The 17,445-nt window shown below is 51.9% G+C and overlaps 1 protein-coding gene and 1 long non-coding RNA gene across 20 annotated transcripts in view; one reads left to right on the top strand and one right to left on the bottom strand.

The window, feature by feature from the left end:
- LOC146394959 (uncharacterized) overlaps positions 1-6,390 on the bottom strand; it is a 60,094-nt gene extending 53,704 nt beyond the window's left edge. The window contains exon 1 of the long non-coding RNA XR_014833968.1: positions 6,235-6,390. This is a non-coding gene — a long non-coding RNA (uncharacterized LOC146394959). The remainder of the gene's footprint in view (positions 1-6,234) is intronic.
- Positions 1-17,445, top strand: part of CCDC136 (coiled-coil domain containing 136) — a 30,809-nt gene that overhangs the window by 2,610 nt on the left and 10,754 nt on the right. For 6 of the 19 annotated variants that reach the window (XR_014833959.1, XM_021078698.2, XM_013990817.3 and 3 more), the window contains exons 3-13: positions 790-1,041; positions 1,134-1,208; positions 7,453-7,776; positions 10,441-10,552; positions 11,623-11,791; positions 12,041-12,181; positions 12,517-12,675; positions 12,941-13,111; positions 13,779-13,964; positions 15,778-15,972; positions 16,440-16,670. Coding sequence is in view for 18 of the 19 variants with exons in the window: in XM_021078698.2 (XP_020934357.2) it covers positions 790-1,041; positions 1,134-1,208; positions 7,453-7,776; positions 10,441-10,552; positions 11,623-11,791; positions 12,041-12,181; positions 12,517-12,675; positions 12,941-13,111; positions 13,779-13,964; positions 15,778-15,972; positions 16,440-16,670 (2,015 nt within the window). In the remaining variant the exon portion in view is untranslated. Of the gene's footprint in view, positions 1-789; positions 1,042-1,133; positions 1,209-1,838; positions 1,992-3,958; positions 4,146-7,452; positions 7,777-10,440; positions 10,553-11,622; positions 11,792-12,040; positions 12,182-12,516; positions 12,676-12,940; positions 13,112-13,778; positions 13,965-15,777; positions 15,973-16,439; positions 16,671-17,445 lie in introns of those variants that run through there. The other 13 variants (XM_085005526.1, XM_085005527.1, XM_085005521.1 and 10 more) reach the window with 10 other exon arrangements.

The raw sequence follows: 17,445 nt of genomic DNA, 5'->3' as shown, positions 1-17,445 counted from the left end.
AGAGGCTGGGGACCAGCACACCCCCATTTCTTAATGCATTAAAATGGCAGGCTTTCTTTTATTCACGAGGAGAACCCTTGACTTCCCCCCCAAAACTGCCTTATGGTCAGCAGGGGAAGGGGCCTCAGAACACTCAGGGAGAGGAGGGGAGACCTCCTGACACAGCAGAAAAGAAAGGTGGACCTGGCAGAAAATTTCCAAAGGGCTATTCGATAGAATGTATTTGAAAGGGGCCCCGTCTTTGTCCAGAAAAGCATTTAGAATCATTTCAGATGATTCTCTTTGGCTGTTCTCTTTCTCTACTGACTGACAGGCAACGCTTTCTTATTATGGAAGGGCTAATTTCTCACAAGCCACCTGGATCCTTGGTAAACTTAGTACAAACCCCCAAACTGTAATTCTTGTCCTGTTGGGCTTAAAGACACACCCGGTGTCTGACTCTTTCTTGACTACCCAGAGACGAGGCTGGAGGAAGCAGCTATCCTTGTGCGAGCCTCATGGGGCTCAGCCGGGCCCTTGGCTGCTCAGTGTGCCCAAAGGCAGTACTAGGAGGCCACCAGGTGCAGCACTGGTCCAGGAAGGGCCCGGGAGGGGGATGGGCTACCTCCAACCCCGACCCTCACACCTGAGGACTCGTCCCGTGTGCAGGTCCTGCCCAGAGGCTCCTTGGGGGACACCAGGTGGCACTATGATACCATCTCTGCCCTGGGACAGCATGCTAGAGGGCCCTGGAAGGACCAAGGACAGGAAGCTGGCTCTTACTCGCTGGGGGTGGGGGGTCTTTCCTAGGGGAAGTGTTACTCCCAGCCCTCTACGAGGAGGAAGAGGAGGAGGAAGAGGAAGAAGAGGGGGAAGAAGAGGATGATCAGGTGCAAAAGGGAGGAAGCGGGGGCTCCTTGTCCCTCAGTAAGCACCGGGGCCTGAGCCTCACGGAGACCGAACTGGAGGAGCTGAGGGCTCAGGTGCTGCAGCTGGTGGCAGAGCTGGAGGAGACCCGGGAACTGGCAGGGCAGCATGAGGATGACTCGCTGGAGCTGCAGGGTGAGTGCCTGTGACGGACCCCGAGGGCCGGGGCCCAAAGGCTCTGTGCTCCCTGGATCCCAGGCCTGACGCCAGCTCCCCCTTCACTGCAGGGCTCCTGGAGGATGAGCGGCTGGCCAGCGCCCAGCAGGCAGAGGTGTTCACCAAGCAGATCCAGCAGCTCCAAGGTAAATCCTGCACTCAGACTGGAGGGCCCGCCAAGTACTTTTGTCTTGAGGGCTTGGCGGAGGCACGCAGACCAATAGGACCGAAATCAGTACGTTCCCCTCATTTTCTTCTACTGTGCTTGCCCTGCTCCTATCTCTCCAGCCTCCTCTTTATTTATTAATTTTTATTTTATTTTATTTTTTGCTTTTTTAGGGCCATACCCGTGGCATATGGAGGGTCCCAGGCTAGGGGTCGAATCGGAGCTGTAGCTGCCAGCCTATGCCAGAGTCACAGCAACGTGGGATCCAACCCGCATCTGCGACCTACACCACAGCCCACAGCAACGCCGGATCCTTCAGTCTCCTGTTTAGCTCATTTCCTTTCTTCGTGCCTCTCCAACTGGCTCTTCTGTGCCCCCCCTTCTTGCCCTCCCATTTCACACCCCTTCCCTGCAGCTCTTTTTTCTCTCCTCAATCGCTCTTCTTCACACCTGCAGCCCTTTTTCTTTGTTTTTCTGGTCAGTGCCAGGTGTCGGTGGTCAGGGTTTAATTTCAGACCAGATTGCCTTGGCCTGGTCCTCCAAGGGCACCCTGGGAAGGCAGAGCAGCGAGCCAATGAGATGTGACTGGAGGGGCCGCTGTGCCTCTTTTAAAGGAAGCGGATGAGCTCGCGCCCCTCGCCCCTTGCCACCTAGGACTGAGCTGGTGGCCCCAGGAGCCCTTTCTTCTAACGCCCACATCCCTTTGTCTCTGGGAACCAGCAAGGCAGGCGTCCCACATTCCACTGCACCGCCAAATAAAGAGGCAGGTTTTGTTACATCTGTGGGCTTTTGGAAGGTTTCGGGGAGCTGCCCTAGAAAACGGCAGGGAGAACTGAGATCAAGCCAAAAGAGAAGTATAAATGGAGAAGAAAGGAAGGCGGCAAGCAGGTCTGGAGAGGAGCAAGCTGGGGTGGGGGTGTGGGGGTGGGGGAGACAAGTAGGGAAAGAAGATGTAAGCCAAGGGAGATGCCGAAAAAGGAGGCCTTAAAGGGGCGGGGGGGGGGGGGGAGGGAAAGAAACTGCAGGAGCTGTGTCACCCTGGGGGAAAAGTGTGAGCTTTGGTCTCAGGTCACCTAGATGCTTGAGCCTGGCTCTGCCACCTAACAAGCTTTGTGATCTTGGGCAAGTCACGTTTACCTTTCTGAGATTTGGTTCCTTAACTGTAAAATATGGCTAATTCATATGCCTTTCCAACCACTTATTGAGGGCCTGTATACTCGGTGGACCAGCTAGGAGCCGGACAGACCAGATCCCTGTCTTAATGAAGCATAGAATGGGGCGAGGCAGAAAAAAGACATACCCCACCTGTTCAGGTGGCAGTAAATGCTGTGAAGAAAATGTGGCGATATGACAGAGATGGGGTAAGATGGAAACTTTTGTTAAGGTAGTTAGAAAAGTCCTCTTTGAGAAGAAGGCATTTGAGCTAAGACCTGAATAATGAGGCAGAGGAGGGAGGTGCATGCTGGGAAGCTGGAGTAGCCACTGCAGAAGCTCATGGGTAAGAGTGAGTTTCATGTGTTTGAGGGACAAAGTCAAGGCCCTTGTGGCTGGAGCAAAGGGCATGTGGAGGATTCTGGCAAGAAAGTGTCCTGAGAACCAAGCAGAGTTCAGATTAGAGGGCCTTATAGCTGAGCGGTTTGACTTTTATTCTTCGTGGGAAAAGATGGGAGGTTATTAGCCAGAGCTGGAGGGATACAATCTGCTTTAGATTTTTAAAAGAGCATTCAGCTGCGGTGTGGATATTGGGTGAAGGGAAAGGAGTCAAAACAGATGAATCTGGTCAGCAAATTCCTGCAATAGTCCAGTCAAGAGATGGTGGTTGCTTGGATTAGAGCAGTAGCAATGGAGAGGATTCTGGATATAATTTGAAGTTGGAGCTCTCAGGACTTGCTGCATTGGATTGGTGGGTAAGATAGACATGAAAGATGACTTTGCCTTGAGAAACTAGATGGATGGTGGTGTCATTTATTGAAATGGGGATGATGGGACAAGGAACAAGCTTGGGGGCTAGGGAACAGTTCTAGATGTGTTTCTTACATGTTGAGTTTGAAATGGCTGTTGACATCTAAGTGAATATATTAAGGAGGCAGTTGTGTATACGAATCTAGAACCGGGGAGAAATCAGAGCTGGAGGGATACATTTGGGAGTCAGGAGCAAACAGATGGCATTGGAGTCTATGGGAGAGCACCACGAAATCACATGGAGAGATACAGGAAGGGGTGAGAAAAGGATCTCGTCCCAGGGATACTCTGGAATTTAAAGGTCCAGGAGGCAAGGAGAAATGAAAAAAAGAGACTGAAGTCGGAGGAGCACCAGCAGCATCTGGTGACCTGGAAGCCCTGGGCGGAACGTGCTTCCATGAGATAGTGATCAGCGGTGTCAAACGGTTGCTGAGTCGGGTAAGATGGTCATTAGATGTGGCCAGACGGGGGGCTCTGAGACATTTCAGTGAAGACAGTCGCCTGCTTGTATTGCGACTGAAGAGGAAAGGGGAGGTGAAAGGTGAATACCCATTATCCCCGTGGTCATGTTTGAAAGAGAAGCAGAGACATAAGGGAAGCGAAGTCAAGGGGGAGCTTTTGATGTCTTGGTTCTCGGAGGATGGAACACACTAGATCCTGTTTGTCTCATGAAGGAAAGGATCCACTGCAGCGTTAGGTCTCCTCTAAGCGCGGGGGGTGGGGTGGGACCGCGGATCTGGTGGAGGCACCCAAACCCCGCCCTGCAGCAGGAGAGTCCTTGCGCGCGCGCCTTGCCCGTTTCCGCCAAGAGGGGGCGCGCGCGGCCGCGGAGGTAGCAGGTGTCGAGAGGCCATTCCGGCCGCCACAGCCCCTCGGGGGCCGGGACCGGCCGGCGGCGGGAGGCCCCCCAAAGAGACCGCTTGAGGGGGGGCCGGCGGGATGGAGGCCATAACCAGTGAGTGGGAACTGACTTCTCTGAACCCACACCCCGGTTCCAGGCCCCTCGGCCTCGCCCGAAGGGTTCCAGCCCACTGTCAGTCGCACCGGCTCTTCGGAACCGGTCAGGCCCTGCCGACTGCCAGCCGACCCGGAGGGTCCAGAAGGTCCGGCCCACTCAGCTTCCCATCCCTCGAGCCTACTCGCCTCCCCTGTCCACTCCTTTGTGTTTCTAATGAAAAGCTTCTCGAGGCCAAGGGCACCTTCTTCCATTCCCCAGTGGATCTGAAAATGCCAGTTTTTAGGGCTAGACCCCAGGGGAGAAGGCAGGGGAGATTTGAACCCTAACATCAAAGGCCTAGTGAGGAGGTGGAAGGAGCAGAAAACCCTCCCAGGCCTTTGCCCTGATAGCAGGTGGTCTTGGTGTCTCACTACTAGACCGTAGGTTCCAAGAGGCAGACCTTCAGTAGTGGGAACAGCAAGGACTTTATTTCAAAGAGGAAGGAAGTCAAAATCTAAATGGCCCAGAAGTGATCAATTAAACTTTTTGAACAGACCAAGGAGTGGAGACAGGATGATTGTGGAGAAGGAAAGGCTGGCAAAAAGATGTAGCACAGGTGACCTTGGCAGAGGAAGGCGGGAGACCTTCCTCTTTGCACCGGAGACACTCTGTCCACTCAGCATTTGTATGTGCAGTATGTCCAAATTTTTCTTCTCAAACACCTGTGTTCTCTTCTAGTTTGAAAAACAAACAAAAAAACCTGGGAGTTCCCATTGTGGCACATGGGAAACAAATCCGACTAGTAACCATGAGGTTGCGGGTTCAATCCCTGGCCTTGCTCAGTGGGTTAAGGATCTGGCGTTGCTGTGAGCTGTGGTATAGGTTGCAGACATGGCTCAGATCCCAAGTTGCTGTGGCTGAGTAAGCTGGTGGCTGCAGCTCCAATTTGACTCCTAGCCTGGGAATCTCCGTATGCCACAGGTGTGGCCCTAAGAAAAAGCAAAACAACAACAACAAAAAACGCCAAATGTGTAATTCTGTACCCATGATCCTCAGTAAAAGTTTGTGTACCAGGTGAAACCCTGCCTCATTTATGCATGAATACAGCAGGTAGTTATTGAGTGCAGTGTGCAGTGTTCCCTGGCAGATCTTGGAATGGTGAGCAAAGCACACACTTCTGGTCTTCGTGAAGCTTACAACAAAGTAAGGGGGAGACCAACGTTTTACACACACACACACACACACACACACTGCAGAGCACAAGGGGCTGTGAGACTATTTCATGGAGGACTTTGCTTAGTTTTTTAAGGAGGTAGGGGGAGAGGCTAGGGAACGCTGAAATCTGGTGAGTAGAATGAGCAGGTGTTGGGGGCGAGAGCTGGAGACAGTGTGCCTTGCAAAGAATTTGTGGGAATCCTGACCCTCCCCACCCAGTCCTCCCTAATCGCCCGATCCTGATGCCCAGATTTTGAATTTGCTATTGGTGGCAGTGCCTTTTACTCTCAATCTCCTTTTAGGTTCTCCTGATCCCAGATGGGTACCTGTATCTAGAAACCTTGAGATGCGCCACAGATACTGAGAGCTCTGACACACTTATTTTGTACATTAAATCCTATTATAAAATATAGGCTTGTTGTGAAAAGTCAGCACTGATATATATGATGTGGCAAGTAAAAGCCCCTGTCACATGCTGTCTTATTCCTCAGAAGCAACTATGCTTTATGATAGGACATAGATCTTTCCAGACCTTTTTTTATGTCTTCCTGTATTTGTGTTATATATTATTTATATACATAGTTTTTGCAAAAATAGATAATACCATGTATTTTACAGTTCATTTTTCTTTCTATTCATTCTCTCTTTCTCTCTCTCTCTCTTTTTTTTTTTTTTTCTGGGCCATGTCCATGGCATACAGAAGTTCCTAGGCCAGCCAGGGATTGACACTGTGCCACAGCAGTGACCCAAACCACTGCAGTGACAATACGGATCTTTACCCACTGCTCTACAAGAGAACTCCCTCATTTTTCTTTCTAGTTAGTATATTATGGAAACATTTTCATGTCTTCTTTATAGATCTGCCAGTTTCTTTTAAATGCTGCCAGTATGCTATTGAACCTTCAACTTTTTTTTTTTTTTTTTTTTTTTTTTGGCTCCACCTGCAGCATGTGGAAGTTCCTGGGCCAGGGATCACATCTGTGCTACAGCAGCAACCTGAGCCTCTGCAGTGACAGTGCAGGATCCTTAACCCAATGCACCGCAAGGGAGGTGCTAACCTTCTTGAGTTTAAACAGTCCCTCAATGTACCGCAGCATCTAGGTTATTTTCTCATGTTTGGTTATCATGTGATGAACCTATATTTGAATTTCAGCTGTGAGCTCTAAATACACAATTGTTTTGGGACTAGTACGTGCACAGGCTGCTCATGGGAGAGCTGAGGCGCTGTAATTTCTGAGCTTACAGACTGAATAGATGAGAATAGTCTGTGTAAATTTTTTTATGGCCACACCCATGGCATATGGAAGTTCCTGGGCGAGGGATTGAATCCCAGTCATAACTGCAGTCTATGCAGCAGCTGCAGTAATGCCAGATCCTTTAACCTACTGCATCTGCCGAGGATCGAACCCACACTTCCACAGTGACCCAATCTGCCGCAGATAGGTTCTTAATCCACTGAGCCTCAGCAGGAACTCCAATGTGTAAATTTTTTTAGTAGGGACTTTTAAGACTCAGGGCATCAGTAAGATGCTATAGATTAGGTTTGGTCTCTAACTGTCAGGCAGTTTCTTAGAAGCACTTAGTACTTTTTGTTTGGAGGAACCTAAGTTGTTTTTGATGCCAAGCCTCAAGGTCTACTTTTTTGTTGGTTTGGTTGGTTTTTTCAGGGCCACATCCAAGATTTATGGAGGTTCCCAGGCTAGGGGTTGAATCAGAGCTGCAGCTGCCAGCCTACGCCACAGCCACAGCAACGCGGGATCCAAGCCACGTCTGCGACCTACACCACAGCTCATGGCAACTCCAGATCCTTAACCCACTGAACGAGGCCGGGGATCGAACCCACATCCTCATGGATACTAGTCAGGTTCGTTACTGCTGAGCCACCACGGGAACTCCCACGGCCTGCTTTTCTACTGCACCGTCCCACAGATTCAGTCTGTTCCCTTAGGTGTGCCCTTTATTCCATCCCAGGTGAGGCCATACTTCTCTGATGGGGTAAAGACCAGGAGTTTCCAGATGAGAAATCAGTCTGCCTTTAACTCTGTGCCTCTAGAATAGGGTAGATTTGCTGACTTAGCCTCTCGCTCACCTCACCCTTTGGGCTTTGCAGGCGAGCTGCGCTCTCTGCGGGAGGAGATTTCCCTTTTGGAGCGTGACAAAGAATATGAACTTAAGGAGATAGAACAGGAGCTGCACTTGGCCCGGGCTGAGATCCAGAATCTGCGGCAAGCAGCGGAAGATTCTGCGACCGATCACGAGAGTGACATCGCCTCCCTGCAGGAGGATATCTGCCGGATGCGGAATGAACTCGAGGACATGGAGCGCATCCGGGGAGAGTATGAGATGGAGATCACCACGCTCCGCGCAGAAATGGAAATGAAGACCTCTGACCCTTCCAACAGCTTAAGTCTCTCCGACTTCTCTGAGATGCAAGGTATGAGAAAGCAAGCCGTCCTCCTGATCTGTCGGTCAGATCCAGCAGAAGGAGTTCGTGTACAAGAGGATGGTGGAAGGCAGGCTTAGGTCGTGAATTGAGAGCCCCTGGAGAAAACCTCCGGGTTGGACCCAAGACGGTAAAAGAGAAAAACTGGATGTCACGTAACCAGGTCCATAGTGGCGTTGTGATAGCACCGTGGAGCTGCACCCTGAGAATTCTTGCTCTGAGAGCCATTGGCATTTGTTGATTTGCCCGTGCTAAAGCCCTTCCTGGGGAAGTTTCCAGTTCTGGGGTGGGCATTATAGGGGCCGGTCACCTTGGAAAACTCCTCCTCCTGCTCTGGCATCATGGTGCTTTGCCTGGGTCACATTCGGGGGTGGGTGGAGGCTCCAGTCCTCCTCCAGCGTCCCTGGCTGATAATTTTTACTGTTCTTTAGCCCTCCCAAGTAGAAGTTTTAGGAGGCAGCAAAGCAGAGCGTGAGACAGCTGGAGAGGAAGAGAGGTTATTTCCAGTAAAACATGAGGTACTCAAAAGCGAGAGCTCTGCTCTCAGCGAGCCTCCCAGCTCGTTGCTAGGCTTCCTGACATCAGAGAGTTTGCCTTTATTCTGAGGCTCGATTTATGATCTGGGTATAATGGGAGGCCCTGTGCTGGCCCGGGTCAAGCAGAGGCAACCAAAGAACTGCAAGTTTTCCCAGCCCTAACAGGCCTCTCGGAAGAGCCTTTGGGCTGGTGGTACCAGGCGAGGGAGGCCAGCGCAGGGGAAAGGCTGGGGCTGGAGTTAAGCAGACCTGAGTTCAGAATCTCAGCTCTCCCAGTTAGCAGGGTTGAACTAAGCCTGGTTATTGTCTCTCTGAACCTCTGTTTCTTTTTTTGGTCTTTTTGCCTTTTCTAGGGCCGCTCCCATGGCATATGGAGGTTCCCAGGCTAAAGGCTGAGTTGGAGCTGTAGCTGCCGGCCTATGCCACAGCCACCTGGGATCCGAGCTGTGCCATGAGCTCATTGCCATGAGCTGTGGTGTGACCTACACCACAGCTCATGGCAATGCCAGATCCTTAACCCATTGAGTGAGGTCAGGGATCGAACCCGCAACCTCATGGTTCCTAGTCGGATTCGTTAATCACTGAGCCACGACGGGAACTCCTGAATCTCAGTTTCCACAGCTGTGAGCGTTGATTAAGAAAACTTTCCAGCTGGATGGGATCCTGGAACAGGAAAAGGACCTTAGGGGAAATGGGGAAAGATCTGTATACAGTGTAGAGCTTAGTTAACAGTAAAGTACCAGTGTTCAGTCCTTAGTCGTGACAGATGTTCCCGTGGGAAGATGTTAACAGCAGGGACGCTGGGTGAAGACACTCCCAGGGAATTCTGCGCTATCTTTGCAACTTTTCTGTAAATCGAAAACTATTCGAATGCTAAAAGTTAATTTTAAAAGAAAAAAAAAACCTTGTAGGGCTATTTTGGGGATTAAATGACACACTTGGCGTGTTGAAAGCACTCACACACAACTGAATCCGAGGCTGGAGTCATCGAGGCTAATGCTTAGCACATGGTCGGTTTTCATTAAAGATTCGTTTCTTTCTTGCCTTCTATGGTAATTGGTCGTATGTGGAGGACTTTTGATTGGAATAGAGAGGGAACGTTAGAAATGAATTTCAGGGTATTGAATCTTACCTGTAGGTAAGATAGGCTTCGTGTCCTAATTAGAGCAAGTTACTGTTCTTTAGATATCAGCAGGAGCTCCTATTGTGGTACAGCGGAAACAAATCTGACTAGGAACCATGAGGTTTTGGGTTCGATCCCTGGCCTCGCTCAGTGGGTTAAGGATCCGGCGTTGCTGCGAACTGTGGTTTAGGTCGCAGTCGCAGCTCGGATCCCGCATCGCTGTAGCTTTGATTTGACCCCTAGCCTGGGAACCACCAAGCATAAAACAAAACAAAACAAAGAAATCAGCAGAATTAGTATTCTGAGAGAAATAATTCTTTACCATGGAGAGGTACAATAGATATGGGTGTTCCTATTATCACAGCATTAAAAAGTATTGGTTTCTGGAATTTAGGGGCATTTCAAGAGAGATCTCTGCTGATGCCTGCGGATGATTTCTGCGTGTGGTTGGCGTGGGCTTTTTCGTTAGCACATAGAAGATCATTAGAATTCTTGACCGAGTACAGGCCAATATATTCAGTGTGGTGATAAAGGCAGTAAGAGGATGTCAGAAAGTAAAAGGGTGCCCGGGTTGTGTTGAAAGCCCAGGCCTGACAGTGTGACATCTGACTGTTCACGCTCTCAGCTTTTTGTGCTAAAAGTGTAAGAGGAAACCAACCATAAACAGTTGAATGGAAACTTTAAATACAATAAACCAAGAACTTTAAGAAAATGCTCACAAGCTCCTAAAATCCCAAGACTCTGTCTTGGTTGGGGTTTGGAAGATGGGCAGACAGGGGAAATCTAGGAAGATGAAAAGAAGGGCGGTTATCTGAAAGAGGACAGAGGTCCACTGCAGCATGGAACTTTCCGGGCCTCCGCATGTGGTATCTCTTCTGTCTTTAGAAAAAGAGAAACTATTCAGCTTTCTGCAGTCAGATTTCTAGGCAGGGGAGTTGGGGGCTGGTCGTCAGTGCTGCCTCCATGGGATCTCACCTCTCTGCCTGTCCTCTGCAGAAGAGTTGCAGCAGCTGCGGGACCGCTACCGCTTCCTGAATGAGGAGTACCAGGCCCTGCAGGAGAGCAACAGCAGCCTCACAGGGCAGCTTGCAGAGCTGGAGAGTGAGAGGTACAGCCCGGAGGCGGGGGCCCTTTCCCCGAGTTAGAACCAGTGAAGGCAGGTGCCAGGCTCACAAGCTTCACTCGGCCTCTGGAGGGCTGGTCCTTACCATGGTATCCAAAGGGTATGGATATTGCCAGGAAGCAGACCTGGGGATCCAACCCAGGTATCCCAGGACTAGAGTTGAGTGAGTTCTAAAATTTACTTCTCTTCTGGAGTTCTCATCGTGGTGCAGTGGAAACGAATCCGATCAGGAACCATGAGGTTGAGGATTTAATCCCTGGCCTTGCTCAGTGGGTTAAGGATCCGGCATTGCCGTGAGCAGTGGTGTAGGCTGGCGGCTGTAGCTCTGATTAGACCCCTAGCCTGGGAACCTCCATGTGCTGCAGGTGCGGCCCTAAAAAGCAAAACAAACAAACAAAAATAAATAAAATTTGGTTCTCTCGGAGTTCCCATTGTGGCTCAGTGGTTAAGGAATCTGACTAGGAACCATGAGGTTGCCGGTTCGATCCCTGGCCTTGCTCAGTGTGTTAAGGATCCAGCATTGTCGTGAGCTGTGGTGTAGGTCGCAGACACGGCTTGGATCACGCATTGCTGTGGCTCTAGTGTAGGCCGGCGGCTACGGCTCTGATTAGACCCCTAGCCCGGGAACCACCACATGCCTTGGGTGCGGCCCTAGAAAAGACAAAAAAATAAAATAAAATAAAATTTGGTTCTCTTCCATTCTCAGCATTAGTTCTGGTGTGCTCTGCCCTAGCATAGATGAGTAGCAATCCTTGGTTGTCCTCACAGACTTTATTCAGTCTAATGGCATATTGCCTCCAGATTGGAGCTGGCTTGACTCCAGGCCCAACCTCGAGCCCAGCTGGACTAGCACTCCCAGAGCCAAACAAGCCTTTGCAGATGGAGGTGCTAGGGGCTTTTCCGTTATCTCCTGAGCGTGTTTGAGAGGTGAATCACAATGTAGAAGGCTCCTGACTATCCTTTGCCTAAAACAAGGCATCAGGACCAAGCACACCTGGCGGGTGATGCCAGGCAGAGCTCTCTCCCAGTCATGGCTCTGGGGTTCTGGGTTACAGGACACGAAGAGCAACAGAAAGGTGGCTGGAGTCCCAAACACTGCGGAGTATGATGTCAGCAGAGTCTCAGACTTCAGAAGCCGACTTCCTGGAGCCTGATCCTGAAATGCATTTGTTGCGACAGCAGCTGCTGGGAGCTGAGGAGCAGATGCATGACATGCAGAGCAAGGTAGGGAGAGGCAGGCGCCCTTCACTGGCTGCTTCTCACCTTCTCCTGGCCTGTGGCAGCAACACCTCCTTTGACACGAGGCTGACGAAGGAGGCACGTGCTGTGGCAGGAGATGGTACTCCACGGGCTGGCTTGCTCGCCTGCTGGAAATATCCCAGTAAAAAGAACGCCATGCTCTGCCCAAGCCCGTTCCTGGAGTGCACGTGCCCATCGTAGTAAGTCAGCCTTCCTGATCCGTTTCCCACACAGTGTAAGAAATTGTGTTGTGAGTTGCAAGAGCTGCAGCATCATCACCGGACCAGCGAGGAGGAGCAAAGGCGGCTGCAGAGGGAGCTCAAGTGCGCACAGAACGAGGTGCTTCGGTTTCAGACTTCCCATGACGTCACCCAGGTAAACACTGACAGGGGAAGGGCATCGGGGAGGGCAGAGGGCCCACATGGAGTCGCCCCCTCAGGGGAGGCCCGACCCAGAGGAAGGCTGCATTCTGCTGACCCTTGCCCTGCAACCAGGGGTACATTCCACCAGAGAGCAGTTGGCAAAGTCACATAGCATGGCATTCTAGAAACGGTGGTCATTATCCAGCGTCTGTCCCAGAGAAGACACTAAACCATGGGCCCGTGGGAGCTCCTCAAGATGTCTGCCTCTGGAAACGAGCCACTCTGGTCTGGAGAGGGGTCTGCTGATTCATGAGCGTAACCGTTCTGTCCACACCCTCCCCACCGCAGAACGAGGAGCTGCGGACCAGACTCTGTGCCCTACAGCAAAAGTATGATGCTAGCCAGGATGAGCAGAATGAGCTCTTGAAGGTGCAGCTACAACTTCAGGCTGAGCTCCGGCAGCTCAAAATCACGAAATCCCAAGTCGTAGAAAGCCAGAGTGAGAAGGTAACACCCACCAGAGGTGAGGGGCCGCTTAGGTGCCAAGAGGCTCGGGGGGAAGGGGATAAGAGCAGAGCACTGAGATCGCGCCAGCGACCCCCTGTGCGGTGCCACAGGTGAGGAAGTCCAGGAGTCCTCCGCCAGCTGAGAGGACCCCCCCAAGTGCAGGGCAGGGGGAAGCGGGTTCTCAGACTGTCCGAGTCTGAGAGCGACTCAAGCAGAAGAGCGGCTGCGGATCCCAGAGGTACTGCCCCGGGCCCCTCCACCGCAGGAGTTACTGTGCCGGCTCCAGAAGCTGCAGCTGCAGTACCAGAACATCACGTGTGAAAAGGACAAGCTGCTGGACGTGCAGCAGCAGCTGCGGGACAACCTGCAGTGCCACGAGGCGGAGGTGCAGCACCTCAAGGGCGTCGTGGCCTCCTTCCAAGACAGCAGAGAGAAGGTAAAGGAAGCTGCAGGTGACAGAGAAGGTAGCGGCAGGCTCTCCCGTGAGTGGACCCAGGAGGAGAGGGATGGTAGGAGTTCTGTGGAGGAGCTCTTGGCGGCAAGGAGAGAAGAAGGTGCTTAGTGGAAAAGTGATCTCCGAGGGTCATGATGGGCCCAGCTTCCTTTAATTTTGAATCAGAAAATCAGCCTGTAGGGGTTCCTGTTGTGGCATAGTGGAAACCAACCCAACTAGTATCCATGAGGATGTGGGTTCAATCCCTGGCCTCGCTCAATGGATTAAGGATCTGGCGTTGCCGTGAGCCGTGGTGTGGATCACGGACGCGGCTCAGAGACCGTGTGGCTGTGGCTGTGGTGTAGGCGGGCAGCTGCAGCTCTGATTAGATCCCTAGTCTGGGAACTTCCGTATGCCACAACTACAGCCCTAAAAAGCAAAAAGCAAAAGAAAAGGAACCTGTCAAAAGGAAGCCCCTTTCCTTCGCCACCAAAAGAGGGCGTCCCAGGGTAGAGCCTGTTAGGGACTGGCCCATCGCAGGTCGTTCCCGTTGGGATGAAACCAGGACTGGAGAGGACAGGGTAGGCTCCCCTGAGTCCCTGCCTGACAGGAGGGGGTGCAGCCACAGGGGCTGCTGGGGTGACGGCAGGGTCTGCCTCCCCCGCCCCAGTACACGGAGATGCGCGCCCAGCTGCAGGAGGTGAAGCGGCTCCACCAGACCAGCCGGGATGCGCTGGAGCAGCAGAAGCACATGTACGATCAGCTTGAGCAGGACTTCCTGCTCTGCCAGGAGGAGCTGCAACAGCTCAAGACCACCCAGGCCATCCAAGAGGACAAGGGGCAATGTGCGAATAAGGTAATTGTTATTAAGAGAGGTGAGAGCTCCCGAGCCCTGGAAAGAGGAGGTATGGGGACAAAAGATGAAGTCATCCAACCGAGGGGCTTGATGGACTTCCTGTCCAGTCGCAGCTCACTGTGGAAAGGCAGGAAGCAGAGGCAGCGCCCCATGCAGTTAACTTTAAAACTTTGCCTTGGAGTTCCCGTCGTGGTGCAGCGGAAGCGAATGCGACTAGTAACCATGATCCCTCGCCTCACTTGGTGGGTTAAGGATCTGGCATTGTCATGAGCTGTGGTGTAGGTCGCAGATGCAGCTCAGATCTGGTGTGGCTGTGGCTGTGGCATGGACCGGCAGCTGTAGCTCCGATTAGACCCTTAGCCTGGGAACCTCCATATGCTGTGGGTGCACCCCTAAAAAAAAAAAGCATCAACTTTACCTTGACTTTGAGTCCAAGCCACAGTACCTCTGGATCTAGTCTGAAGATTTTATACATGATTCCATGTGTGTAGACATGTATACCTTGTTATTAGAACTGTAGTGCTACCTTGTCATTCGTGGAGAGGAACACACACATCGGCCCATGTGCATAACTCTTTTTGTCAGAGCTAGAAAGAGAAGGTGCCGTTTTCTGAGATGCTCTTGTCGAAAGGCATGGTCTGTGCCCAGAGTGCTGACTGGGTATGAGAAGGCCCTGGGCTCTTCCAGGATTTATTCTGTGCCTTCAGAGTAGTTAAATTCCAAGCGTGAATTAAGCTTTGAATTTATCTTTAAATGGAACAGAATGCTACTCTTATCTCACTTTCTTTTAGGAGAAAATCCTGGTAATGATAAGGCCTACCTTCTTCATTTTCCCCTTTTTTTTTCTATAGTGTGCCAAATGCACATCCTTAGCAGTCAGGCTTGTTGAGCACTTTCAGCTCCCGGTCACCGCTAGGAAATGGAAAGATGTTGACACATGATGGAGAAAAGGGGCAAGATTCTCAAAAGATGGTGGAGCCAGTCGCCTCCTGCCACGGCCGACAGCGGGCTGTGTCCCCAGGGAAAGGCTTTCGGAGGACACAGCGGGGGAGGTGATTTCCAGCTGCCTGTCTATACCCAGGCTCACTTTCCTCCTCCCCCCACTCCCACTTCACTGAGAGGTCTGGGGGTCCGCAGCGTGCTCATCGCCCCCTCTCCTAGCGGAAGAGACCACGAAAGGGAGAAGCTGCTGGCCTACAGAACCGGCCTCTCCTTTAGTCCTAAAACAGCAGCGAGATTAGTTGGATGTTAAAAGATTTCGGAAGATTTGGGTTTTTGGAATCATGGGATGATTTAGTCTTTTCAACCAAAATTCAGAAATTCATAATCTTCTAAAGATTCTTAAAGCTGATCATGACAACAAAACTGGGGGGAAACTAGGGTGAAGGGTGAAAGGTGAAAGGACGTGTCCTCAGCGGTAAGGAGCATAATTGGTTATAGAAAGATCTGGGGATAAGGAGAGTAACAGGAACGGGAATTCCCTACAGGGGAAAAGGGTACAGATCTGCTGAGAAGGGAGGGACTTTGATAACTCGCTCCCTTGCCAGCCGTCCTCAGAGAGGAGTACAGCCCAGCCCAGCGGGCGGTCCAGAGCAGCCTGTGGGCTGCCCTGTCAGCATCGAGGCCTGCAGGGGTGCAGCGGGGCTTGGGGTGATCTGTCTAAGGTGACTGTGGAGCAGGGGGGAGACCCTGATGAATCACGAGAGGTAAGAGTGCAAAGGCACTCTCGTGCCCAATTGGAGAGGCAGAGACAGGGGAGCCTGCCCCCCAGGGTAACGGCCCCTCCTCCGTACCGCACCCGCCCCGCCCGCAGTGTGACACCCTGCTCTTCAGACTGACAGAATTGCAGGAGAGGTACAAGGCCAGCCAGAAGGAGATGGGCCAGCTGCAGATGCAGCAGTGCGAGCTCCTGGAGGAGCAGAGGAGGATGCAGGAGGAGCAGGGCCAGCTGCAAGAAGAGCTGCACAGGCTCACGTTCCCGCTGCCCAAATCTGGTCTCTTCCACAAGGTAACCACAGCCAGACACGGCTGCTAGCTAGGAGAAGCCGCTCGGAGGAGCTTCCTGGGTGTGACTGCACTTGGGAGAGGTAAAAGGGTGGGGCTCCAACTTCTTTTCCTAGCCAGCCACTCCCTACTTGCTCACCAGTCCCCTCAAACAGAACAGTTGAGGATAACTGATTAGGGTCTTAAGTCTTAAAATGCATCCTGTACTCTGGGATCTGTCCAGCATTTCATAGTTAGATATTTAGTCTGTGCGCAGAAAATGTTCTTGAAAGAACTTTGTCAACTGCAAAATGCATCCCAACGTATAAGGTCACTACCACTCAACGAATAGGTCTCCATAGAAAGACTACAATGCCCCTGGCCGGTGGGCTGTACACTGCCAGCTCCCTTAAGGCAAGGGTCCCCGGCGGGAAGGAGGCAGAGGTCTCCCCGTGGAACCACCACAGCTCCTGCCTCCTTTGTACCTCACAGAGTCAGGAGCTACTTACAAAGTTACAAAACCTGTGTGAACTCCAGTTGCTCTACCAAGGCATGCAGGAGGAGCAGAAAAAACTGATACAGAATCAAGAATGTGTAATAAAGGAGCAGTTAGAACTGCACAGCGCACTGCAGCATTTCAAGGAGTCTGGTTTCCGGGAAGTGTTGGAGGGTCCTGAGAATTCCAGATCACCCAAGTCCTCAAAATGTGGTAACAGTAGCAAGGTAACCATAGCCGGACGTCGCCCAAGGCAGGGAGCCGGTCCCGGGGGCAGAGGCGTGGCAGGCAACGGGGGCTCCACAGAGGGGTCAGAGTTGGGAAGGCCTCTTTCGCCAGGAGCAAGGAGGAAGCGAACGCCCTGCCCTCGGAGCCAGGACCAGGGACCACTGGGCTCATTAAGATTGGCTTTAGATATGACCTGAGCTCGTTCCCCAGATGCATACCCAGGTGAAGCTCTGCAAACCCTTAGGACCTGGCAGTCTGAGATCTCCTGATAATTTGACTCAATCCCTTCGACCTCGCGTCTTCCAGTTGTACTTAGAAGGAGATCAACCTAGTGTTTACTTGGATTCCTTAGGACCGACTCTCAATGTGTCCTCCTTTCCTCGCGAGCCAGGTGGTAATGGAAGCGTGTGCTTTCCAGTGTTCAAAATCGGTGACCTCGTGGGGGCCTCCATGAGGCCCCTCTGAGGCCATTCATTTCCAAGGGAAGACTCTCCCGCATAGGGGCTTTGTGGCGCTGACCACCCTACCTTCTTTGGGGCTTTGTGGCAGTCACAGCCAGGCCAGAGGGCTTAGACTAGAGAATCGCTGAGTCTCAGGCACCAGCAAGTGGTCATGCCCCCGAGGTCACCCCGGTAGAGATTTCCAGACAAGTCCATTCAGGCTTGGGAGATGATTTGGTCTGAGGCCTCAGTGGGAGGCAAGGAAGAGCAGACAGACCATTTCAATTTAGGTGGAATCTCCTCACTCAGGTATCAGCCTAGACAGGCAGAGGCA

Source organism: Sus scrofa, chromosome 18 (genome assembly GCF_054392235.1).
Source record: "Sus scrofa isolate SSC_HxYL_T2T_F1_AM1 chromosome 18, Sscrofa_HxYL_maternal_Yorkshire_Landrace_v2.0, whole genome shotgun sequence".
In the NCBI taxonomy this organism is placed as follows: domain Eukaryota; kingdom Metazoa; phylum Chordata; class Mammalia; order Artiodactyla; family Suidae; genus Sus; species Sus scrofa.
Note: the sequence above shows the minus strand (reverse complement) of the source record. Positions and strands in the feature narration are given on the sequence as shown.